Source organism: Gymnogyps californianus, chromosome 1, assembly GCF_018139145.2.
Source record: "Gymnogyps californianus isolate 813 chromosome 1, ASM1813914v2, whole genome shotgun sequence".
Lineage (NCBI taxonomy): Eukaryota > Metazoa > Chordata > Aves > Accipitriformes > Cathartidae > Gymnogyps > Gymnogyps californianus.
In genome coordinates, this window is record NC_059471.1 from 174914811 (window position 1) to 174926617 (window position 11807).

The 11807-nt window shown below is 35.3% G+C and overlaps 1 protein-coding gene across 1 annotated transcript in view; it reads left to right on the plus strand.

The window, feature by feature from the left end:
* The window catches only part of PAWR (pro-apoptotic WT1 regulator), an 81283-nt gene extending 69706 nt beyond the window's left edge, over window positions 1-11577 (plus strand). Inside the window, exons 4-6 of the mRNA XM_050892082.1 lie at window positions 3268-3415; window positions 4767-4871; window positions 8621-11577. Of these exons, the coding sequence (XP_050748039.1) occupies window positions 3268-3415; window positions 4767-4871; window positions 8621-8707 (340 nt within the window). The 3' untranslated portion in view covers window positions 8708-11577. The remainder of the gene's footprint in view (window positions 1-3267; window positions 3416-4766; window positions 4872-8620) is intronic.
* The last annotated feature ends 230 nt before the right edge of the window (window positions 11578-11807 follow it).

Sequence of the window (11807 nt, forward strand, 5' to 3'; positions counted from 1 at the left end):
TTAAACCTGCCCCTGTGTGAATAACTGATTTTATTTTATATTAAAGGAAATAATTAGAACATCATTCCGAAACAAAACTTTTGTTTCTGTGTAAGAGTAGTCAAACTGCGAGGTGAGTTGATTTCGCTGTATGATTTTTAATTAAGTACAGCCAGAAAAAACTTTCAAAAGCAAATCTCCTTAAGTTGCAAAAGTGTTTTCTGTTTTCAGCATTCTGGTACAGGAATACATGTTTAAAATGAGGGTTTGATAGTGGCTAATTGAAAGTAAGCTGATGGAACAACAAGTTGAGTTTTGTTAAACATCTTGTCAAACATGCCCTTTTGAAGCAGTAGTGAGGGATGTTTCTATCCAGATGCATTGTCATTTGCTACTCTCCGGGTGGGCACTCTGATCCAGTGTACGTATGGCTACAAATACAGTCTCAGATACTCTTCTTGAAAAATAATTTTAAAACTACTGTTTCCTGCAGCCATAGTCTGTGGCTAGATGTTTCAACTGCAAGTGTTGAAACAGTCATATGTGCATAAGATACTTGAATGCTAAAAAGTGGAATACATTTTGAACTGCGTTCTTGAGCAATGACTCTAAATTTTTTTCAACTTGCAGACCCCTACCGGTTTTCATCTGGTGCTAATGACTGCTTTTACCCAATGTACATCTACTGACAATAGGCCTTCTTTTCTTTCGCACCTTTTGTGACATTCCAGCAACTTCCAAGTTGCAAGTATTTGTAAACCTTTATTGAGTTAGGAAGTGGAGGAAGCAAGGTTTCAGTTGCAGCCTCAAACTAAACAGGTTCTGGTGTCACATGCATGCACTTCCCCGACTCTCCCCCCGCCCCCCCCAGAAGGCATAAACCCAATTTGTTTTCTTAGTAGTCTACAAAGCTCTTCAGTTTGGATAGATTAGTAGTAGTAGTAGTGTTGTTACATATTTATAAATATAAAATAGATTATATATACATACACACAAATATACAGGTCTGCCTCCATAGAGATATCTTTGTTGGGGCTGGTTCATAGGTATTTTCTCTTAGTAAAGCATAGACACCAAGTTCAGTGATATTGTTATTCTGGATAAGTTTTCTTTCTTGTTTAAGTCTCACAAAGTCACATTGTATCTGAAGACTAAAATTCCATTCTTTGCAAAAGACATGTCTACTGTGTCTCAGATGGTACCTTTTTTGCTGTTGCTGTGTACTGGACATTGGTTATAACAGGCAAAATAATGAACTGTATCTGTCACATTCCTTGTGTTAGGTTACGTACCAATGCCTCCTTAAATGTTTTTTTAAATCCCATTTCCTAGAAGTCTTCATGATATGTCTTTTGTACTTGCTGATACTGAAAAAGAATGTGTTCAGTAGGGTCTGCTCCCCAGTGGAATAGGTGAGGAGATTTTTGAGTGTGAATTTCAGGGAAAATACAGAAAATGCCTTAATCTTCAGTATTAATGAATCCCTTCCTATCTAGGTATTCTTTCGTCTAACTTTCCTGTTAGGAGCATTTGCCAATATCACTCACTGGAGCTGAGATACTCCAGTATACTGGCAAAAGGGTTCATTTTTGATTGGTGAAAAATTGAGCCTTTTTTGTGTGGTCTATCCTTGAGACATTAACAGCATGAAACAACACATCTTTCAAAAAGCTAAATAATCTAGAATTTATAGAGTTAAGCCAAAATATTTCTCTTGTGTTGCAACATGCGTATCCGGTCCTATAAATGTTTTTTAAAAAAAATCTTCTAGATGAAGAATAAACAGTGCTAAATATGGTAATAACAGTAAGCTACAAAATTCCTTACAATTGTGTCAGTGTGCCTTGGAAACTTCACACATACTGGAGCAAAACAATATTTATATCCATGAAAAGACATCCTTTTGCCAGATACTCCTGCTTTTGATTTGCACTGTATCCATCTAGATTTGCACATTGTCAGCAGGGGTTTTCTAGAGTTATGAAATGCAAAACTGTTAAATGAACACATTAATTGTATACTCTTCTATGTTTTAAAGGAAATGTTGTAGGGATACTCATAGTGCTTTTCATTCTTTTCCTAAGTGCTCTAGAAAACCATTGTTATACATATTTCAGCTGTGTGATTTCATAGAATCACAGGCTGGTTGAGGTTGGAAGGGACCTCTGGAGGGCATGTTGTCCAACCCCCCTGCTCAGGCAGGGCCACCTAGAGCCAGTTGCCCAGAGATTGCTTTTGAGTATGTCCATTTGAGCTCTCCTGGTGAAGACTGAACAAGGTTGGTTTTTTTTCTTTGTCTTTGGCTGTTTAGCTGTATATTTTCAAAGTCTAAGAAGTGTGGTTTTGGTGGATTGAGGAGGGAAAGATCTGTCTCTCTCTGCCTGGTCCCAGGGCACTCTGTTCTGCTGCTCTTCATTATTTACCTTCAATGTAGAATCTAATGAATAACATTGCTATTAGGAAGAAAATAGCTGTGGGAAGAACACTTGTTAAATTTGTGACTTTGAAAATGCTTGACTTCTCATATATGTTTTTACATTAGCACTGGTTTTGTACATAGCAATCATAATGGAGAACCCATAAGCTTTTTTTAAAACTAGCTTATGTGCATTTGCAATGCTTATCTGTTAAGGTTCCATGGCAGTGATTTTTAAGGAATAGACACATGATCTAAAACAAAAAACATACCACCAGTTAATGAGTGAGTGCCTACCAACTGAGCTATGACAAACTGCTGTGTATCCAAGTTCTGAAGTAAAATATTTGGAAATGGCATAAAATTAATATGTTGGGCTGCATCACTTTCTCACTTTGGTTTGCTTTCCAGTTCCTTACAGGCCATATCCATAGTTCCTGAAAAGTGAGTTGATATGTGTAAGCTGCTTACATCTTGGAGATGTACTTGTTTTTCATCCTTTATGTTTTCATCTACTTAAAAAGATACTTGGTTTAAACTCCATAGTGGTACTTTACTTTTAAAAATAAAGTTGTTTAGCTTGGTTTTTAATGTGCACAGTTCATGAAACTTTTAAATCTTTAAAAATAAGAAAGGATAAGTGTAAGTATGTGTTTAAAGTTGATTACCTATGTGATGAGAGCTGCATTATCCAAGTATTCGACTCCTTGAGGCAGTGAATTTAGTGAGTTCTCAGCAACACAAGAGCTGTGAAATAAGTTCTCTGCAGTTTATTAGACTGACCTATTGAGTGCTTTGGAGAGCACTTCTTGTTACTTCTATAATTTCCATTTTGTTAAATGTATAAATAAGTGTCTGCTTTGCCTTTGCAGCACAGCTAATGCACCAGAAGATGATGCTCCAAACAGATATTCCCGAACAGACAGGACAACTTACAGCAGATACAGCAGGGATGCAAATTCTTCTGGCAGTTCCGTACCAAGTAACGCTTTGGAAAAGAGGATTGAAGAACTTGAAAGGGTAAGTACCAACTAACATCTGCATGACGTCTGAAATAAAGTACCTTTGAAACTCCATGGGGATATTTACAAGTAAAATATATAGAAATGATGCTAAATGCTTGAAGTACAGATAGTTATGTCTGTAAAAATGTATAAAGAGTCAGACTGACTGAGAAGAATGTGAACTTTCTAATCACAGATGTTTAGTTTTCATTTGGTATATAAGTGAGACATAGTTGAGGTAAAGATAATACACTTAGAGAGCCAGCAGTGCTCTGCATATTTCTCATATGTACCTCATGACACACCAACACAGGGCAAATAACTTGGGGGAAGGAGGGGCTCACTGGCTGTTCAGAAAATTAGCAAGCCTGTTTCTGATCTACTTCTTGTTTTGGATTTTTTTAATGTACTGAAATATTATAAAATTTAATTGCTCTCCAGTTGTTTGTTAAAGTTTTAAACATTTAAAATACATATTTAAAACAAAGTTTTCATTACTCCGTACAACATACATACATTCCCAAATTTTGGGAAAATGTAATAATGTTAAAGCTGAGTTTTTTCACCTAAAACAGTATTTTGCTAAATAATGTCATCTGTGTAATCTATTACTGGCTTCTCTGTCTTCCTCTGAAGTGGATTTTTGTGGGTAACTTGCCAAATATTCTTGAATTTGTATGGATGAAAGTTACTAAGTAAACACAATTTGAATAGATCTTTTTTGGAAAGGATGAAAATAAAGCATATTTTGTAGAAATTACTTCCCCCCCCTTAAGATTTGGGGAAGCCTGATTTGAGAAGTATACCATAATCCTCCCTTCCAAATCAGCTTCCTGGTAGGGGAAGCTTTAAGGGCCTTCTTTCAGTATCCTGAACCCTGATTTACTGACTTCCTAATGGACACTTCCATTTTTTTCTCACTTTCAGGCCCACAGATCTAACAGTGAGTCTTCACTCCTTGTTAATTTTAGTATAAAAAAAAACCCCAAACACCGAAAAAACAAAACAAAGAAGGACTAACCCCCCCAGTATAACAAATTTGGAAGCTGATACTTTACACTTACTTCTGGTTTTGGGCCCCTATCCAACTTTGGGTTCGTGCTTAAGTTAAATATTAATTAAAACATTATCTCTGGAATCAGAGATATCACACAGGTTTGCTGTGGGTAAAATATTTTCTTAGACATGATTCTTTAGCTCCTTTGGAATGTAAGGGCTTGCAGATGTGGGTTTGACTTGCTGTAGAAAAGGAATTATAGGTAAGTGTGTGTGGGTTTTTCTTCGTTTATTTTAAATGGTAATAACTTAAAACTGTCTCTTAAAACCAAAAATTACATTTCAAACTTCATTGCATATTCTGATTTTAGGAACTTGCAAAGGAGAGGCAGGAAAATGCGAGATTAATGAAGATGACACAGGACAAAGAGGAACTAATTGGAAAGCTGAAGGAAGAAATTGATTTATTAAACAGAGTAAGCACATACTTTCTTATATGGTGCTATATAAAGAGCGGATAAAAGTCTCTGCATTCTCTGTGCTCTTCTTCAGGCACCCTCATCCACTAGGCAAGGTCAGAAGAGAATTAAGTGTGGGATTTTTTTTTTATTTGTGTAACTTTTCAAGAGACATGTCAATAAGTTATATTTTTTCCAGGTGACTTTTGTTTGTCATGATTAACTTCCCTAAGTTGTATGTTATTTGAGTACCTGAATTTCTTGTTGCTGTAAGTGTTCGTAGAAGAAGGTTATAAAAGCAAGAGTTCTTTACTGCCTCTTTCCAAATTCAGTACGTGGCATACCAGGAAATAATTCAGTTGGAGTTTTGACGGTTTTCTCAATAAATTGGTACTCAGGACTTCCATTAGACAAAGTAATTATAAAATTAATTTCATTTTAGTCAGCTTTTAATTACTAATAATAGTTTAGATGATCTTAGAAAGATTTGGGAGTAAGCGCTTTATATTCTTACACATATGCTCATACTCTTTATTGTTGATTCCCAAGTAAAGGCAGAACAAGACAGGGGGCAGGAGACTTGGGCTAGCATCACTCAGGCAAGGTGTGTAGCCAGGAGAAGAGGGGGTAGAAGAGTGAGACATGCTTGGGAATAGCACAGGATGAGATGGTTTAAAGTTGATAGAAGATACCAATTTTAACAAGTTCCAGTTTTAAGGGCAGACTGGAACTCTTTCATAGAGTGGATTAGTGACCTCAGCTTGCACTTCCTGGCTGAGGTGCAGAGCCTGGATGTGCTAGGAAAATATGCCTCTACTAGTCCAGTGCAGACATTCCCATAAAAATTCAGAAAAAAAAATTCAGAACTGGCTTTCGTCAACCTAGCAGTGAAGGGAGGCAATAACTCTATTTGCATAGTGGCAAACTTTCATTTTGCGCTATTCATTTGTAACAGAGGAGGACAGCATTCACAAGTTTGCAAACTAATCTAGAGAAAGGAAGGAGATGAAATTAGTCTGAAATGCCCACACTTGGACATCTATCTGTTCTTCATGGAACGTTACTCTGTAGACCTGGCACCAGGATTGGATGCTTTGCATGGAAGAACAGTTGTGATCTTCAGCCTTCTGCTCAGATAAAAGGATGTCCTGAGGACTGAACTTTACTTAGTGAGCTTATGCAGAGATCTTTTTAAAAAGTTTTGCTGGTAGGCAACCTAAATAGGGGGCTCTAAATTTGACCATCTATGCATTCATGGTATTTCTCCATCTTTTCTATTCATCAAAATGTACAATTATTGCACGTTAAGTTGAACGGATATGGAAAGAATGTCACGTCAGAGAGCCTAAATAACTTCTTAAAATGCCATTTTATTGCAAAGCTTTCTGACTGCTCAGTCCTCATATCTAAAAAAATGCTCTTTTCTAGAAGTTTCAGTCAGTTCACCACCATGGATGCATCCTTGATTGGCAAAGATCTTGTGTTACACTTGAAAAACTTTTTCCAAGAATCCTGAAAACTTCTTGGCAGACTTTTTCTCATTTCAAGTAAATATATTTATTTAATGTAACAATATAATTGTACTGAGATCAGTCAGTACATCGCAAAGATACTTAAAGAACATGAGCTGCATTTATATTGAGAAACAGAAAAGGCTTTCTGCCATAAATGGCATTCTTTCACTCCAGTACATTAACCACTAAAAGTATGTCTGCCATGTTTTTTGTAAGACAGGAGTAATTGCTTCATAAAAACCTCAAATCTCTGAAGGGAAAGGCATCTCAAGACATTTAAATATTTGTAGGCTAAGTTCAACTGTCAACTAGTTTACACTTGGTCATCTCTGACCTCACTAAGATGTCTTTGTAGTTAAATGTGTGTTTGAACAGAGTCTGTCAGTGAGGATTTATGATCCAATTAGTGTCGGTTGTGTAGTTATTGGTTCCTTTGGTATGTGAAGTCCAAGCTTTCCTGTTGTTGCATCTTTTTTTACTAATAAGCATAAATCAGTGTTGTAATTTTGAATAAGAAACTTTAAATTTCAGAGTGGCAAAAAACACCTGCATGTGCAGAAACACATTGTTTCTGTAGATATTTAAACTGCAGTAGTTATTTTTCCTGGCTCATATTCAAGAAACTCTTACTTGTAATAATCTTTGGAATGTTATTTTTGCAGCATAAACATTTCACAAACTGTTAATATTTTATTTTGAGTAAATTACAGGTATCTTAAACAGAAGGTTTTTAGGTAAGCTTTAATTGAGGCATCTGATGGCTAGGTTAACAACAAGCTCAAACACAATATTATGTGTACTGAACTAAAAAAATAATTTTATTGAAAAAGTGTTGTCCCTTCCATCTGATTATTGATCTGAACTGCACAAGAGAGAAAACAAAGTGTGTTTCGTACAATTGCATAGTAAACTGTATTTATAATAGCTATCCATCAAAACTTTCCATGTTTAGATGTTTAAGTCACTTGTATCTGTTATGTCAGAGTGGTCAAGTGCTTTTCCTGGAAGTCATTCATACTGTGATGCAGCATTACTTCTGTGAGGCAAAGAGGAACTTCTGCTAGTGATTTCTTGATTCCACATTACAAAAACATTAAAGTAATTGCAAAGGTATTGCGGTATGGATTTTGGCTTGGCAAACTGAAGAGGCTTTTAAAAATCATTATGCCGATTAAACACATCATCTCTAGCGTGCACTTCTGGAATGACCACACTAAAAAGAAATAAGAAAATAGGCTTCGTATGTCAAACGCCGCTTAACAACTTGAAGGAACAAGAGAGAAAAAAATCTTTTCTCTGCTACTGTTTTATGTTCAACCTAGCATGGCAACAGTAGGGTTTTGCAGACTTCAGTCAAAAGGCATCTAAGATCTCTAATGAGAATCCTGGTTCTGCCTCCTTTGCCTGCCTTTAATTTTCCTCCTTAAAGTGCTGTCCTTGAGGTTACTCTTCTCTTTCTTCATTTTTTCGTTCTCGTTCTGTTTCTTCCATGTTTTTTTTTTTTGTACAGTAAATTTATTTTTACTGAAGTAATGCTTACATTAAACAGCCAGTTTCACTGGTTTTCACCTCAAAGGCTTGAAAAGACTTGGTAGGAAGTGAAGAAGTGAAATGGGAACTGGGTAAATATAGTAATTGGTGGAAGAGCGATGAACATTTGGGGTGGGAGCAATCTATTTTAAGCACCCATTATTACTGTGTATGCTGTCTGTTCTTTCAGTAGCCGTTTAGACAGAAGTTACAAAATGTCTTAATTTTTTTCACAGATAATGAAAAAAAAAATGGACAGGCAGTACTTTTTCTGAAAATTTTGATAATCTAAAACACAAAGCAGGTTGTCTTGCGGTAATAACCAGTGAGGTGTATATGTGAGCAGGATAGTTGCAGACAAGCAGGAGTCTGGGGAGCAGAAGCAATAGCTGACTAATACACTCTGTATATGCCAATAAAATAGTCACGCCCATCCTATTTTGGTTTCTTGATGCATTAATTCCTGCTGTAGCTTTAGTTTTGATTATGTGTTTCCATTTAAACATGTGCTTGTACATGGGAATATAATATTAATGTTTTGTAATTACAGTAACACTTGGAAAAAGGCCAGTTTAACAGATTTAAGGGTAGCTACTGTGACACTAATTCTTCCCAACCCCAACTTTTTCATTTGAAAGCTAAGATGCTAAATTCCTGCTGCTACTAATTGAGAGTTTGTATTTATGTCCTCAGAAATATTTATGTTTCTTTTTCCTTTCTCAGGACCTAGATGATATAGAAGATGAAAATGAACAATTGAAGCAAGAAAATAAAACCCTCTTAAAAGTTGTTGGACAGCTGACAAGGTAGAAGATTCAAGCCTCAATGAGGAAAGATTTAAAAACTACTGATTGAATGTTAAGGTCAATATAGTAATATTTCCTGTGTTGCAGTATATTATAATAACTATCTTTATATTTATTGTTAGGAAACCAGATGAATGTTTATTTTCATAGTACTTTCTTCTTCATTCAATGAAATGGCATCAAATTTGGGGTATATTTTTAGCTTTCTTTTCACATAAGAATAATTAAAATTTTTGACATATTTCAAAATACTAAGTTAAAAAATATTTGGGTTTTGTATCTTCAGATTACATCTGGATAAATTACAGTAATTTAAAATTCATAGCACCAAGATCACTTTCAGTCCATGTGGGTGTATATTTTTTAAATGAATGGAAGCAATACATATAAGCTTTGTTTACACAGATCCAAAATATATATTTTGGGAAATATTTCCTTTTTTGTTTAAACAGCTGTAAAGTGGATGCCTCATTACTGGTTTATTAACATTTTGCAGATTGATTACTTGCTCTAAAACTCTTGTATGTTGAGGTTTTTTTACTGTATCTGAAAGACTGACAACAGTAGAGAGTAGCAATTTTTTTTTCTGTATAACAGTATTCTGGCAAGAGGGGGAGGTTTTATTTAAAAAAACCCACAAAAACAAAATAAAAACAAAACAAAAAAAAACCCCAAACCACCAAAAAACCAATAAATCACCTGTGGTATCAGCATTAATGAGTTCGTAGAATCATACTGAAGTTGTGCACTGCAGTTTATTTTAAAGCTTTTGCTTTAGCAATGAAATGCAAGTTTGCTATCAGACAGTAAGTTTGTTTGCTGTGTTAAGAATTCAGACAAAGCCTGGAGCTTTCATTTTAGCAAAGACACTTTTGCGATACTCTTCTACTTAAAGGTCTCATCTTAAAATTTGTAGCGATCATAACCAATGAGTTTTTTTATGTTTTCATTTAAGCTGGGTGAAAATTTTTGTACATAACAAAGTAGAGGGGCATACAAGTGATTCATGCCTTTTTGAAACATCAAATGGTTTAAAAAAAACCTTTTATCCTTGTTTGTAAACTAACAAGGTGTTCAAAAAGTGCCTGTTTAGATGGTAGAATCCAGTTATGACTGCGTACTGATTCTTCTATAACATGATAGTAGACAACGTTTTCCTTTGACCTTAACCACAGACCTCAGTTAACAATTCTCTTAAAATTCTTGTTAGGCTGAAATGTGATGTACTTTATTTCATCTTAATACAGCACATTTTTCATTCCTGATCAGAATAAATGTATGTGTCATTTGAGTCCGGACACTAGAAATGAAGACATTTCGAAGAGTCCAGACTTTTTCTTGACGATTTTGAAGTTTGGTGTCAGAAAGTTGCTTGCATATAGTTTTTGTTACCTTAAAACTTAAAGGCAACTTTAATATATAATAATGGTGATCTTTTCAGATTTGCCAATTGTTTTCATAATGTGTATTTAATGACTGTAAGAGTTTCTTAAATTTCAAATCCAGGTATTACTGTTACGACTTGGATTGTTTTGGATATAGGATAGGTTATTTTGCATTTGTGTATTCTAATGAGGAGGAACTTTTCAAAGCTTTAAAGTATTTTTCAAGACACTTATATTCCAGGATGCCTTGATGTTTTCCTTCACAGTGGATGAGATCCCATGGGACACCATTTAAAACCTTTACTCAGGGGTTTAAATGGTATGGGGGGGTTTGTGTAGGCCCTCTGAACTACGATATACACCAATGAATATTGCTTTCAATATTATTCAACCAGTAAGAAGTCCCTTAATTTATCAGTTTCATGAAATTAAAAATTTAAAGTAATAAAAAGATCAGTTGAGATGTATGCCTTCTGAATAAATGTGAAACTTTCTCTGGGAGAACATCTGATTTCCTTCTCTGTGTACTAGGTAGGAAATATACATACCGATTTACGGCATGGGATGTCAAATATATTGAAGCATCATTAAGGAGTTAATACAGAACACAGATATTAATACGAAGTTGTAAATGGGGTATTTCATAAACTGTATTTCACATACGTTTTAAACCAAAGAACAATAACAACAAAGAAGATAAACAAGAATTACTTGTCTTCATATTACCTCTTCTTGGTTTGCATGTGTATTGACTAAAACTTAGCAGCAATAACGCCAAAATTAGAATTTTTTTTTTTAACTTGGACATCCAGCTGACAGGAATATTTGGCAGAAGTACTTCTGATACCCTGCCTTGAAGAGGTACTGGCAAGGGAAGCTTCCAAATATCTGAAACCAGTAATGCTTCAGGCAGAACGTGTGAACAAAGGAACTGTGGGGAACTCACAGATAAAGTACCTCAGGACATGATTGTTGTTGTGTGTTATTATACAAATGTAAAGCTCTTCGTGGTTTAAAAATTCCCACAAATTGTATCTTGAAGCATAACACTTCTGCTGACAGTTTGGAAGATTTAGATGGCTTTTTGGAAAAAAGTGTGTCAATAAGAACTCGTTATCACTTATTTTATCAGGCTCTTGGGAGAAGTTTAGTAGATTCTAGGAAAAATGACGTATTACGTAGAACGTTAATAATTGTCTAGTCATTCCTTGTCATTATCTTCTTATTTCAGTAGGGTACCCTTGTAGTCAAGCTCAAACATAGAGTAAGTTTTTATCCTAGGTGATTTGAAGGTGTTAAATTAGCTACCTTACCAGCAATTCACTAACACATGTCCACACCCTTGCCAGTCCAAGACCTCGATTGTTCTCAATTGTGTGATTTAAAAGCAGAGAGACTGCTGTAAGTGGGAACCCACCTCACTTGGGAAGGCTATGTGATTCCTGAATGAATCTGGGTATTAACGTACCTAGGCTAAATTAATTTACTAGGGCCTTTTTTGGGGGGGTGGGGGGAAGGGCTTTAGTATGCAATATTAACTGTATGGGTAAGTCTCTTGGAGATTTTTGAACTTTCATGTCTTAAAATTCATACCAAACCGCTTAGGTCTAGCATCCGTGTTTCTGGGTAACTTGGGTCATCTAGGAAATCTAAACAGAATAGTACTCCCATTGACTAAAGCAAATAAGACAATTTTTTGTCAAGATACTTTAATAATGA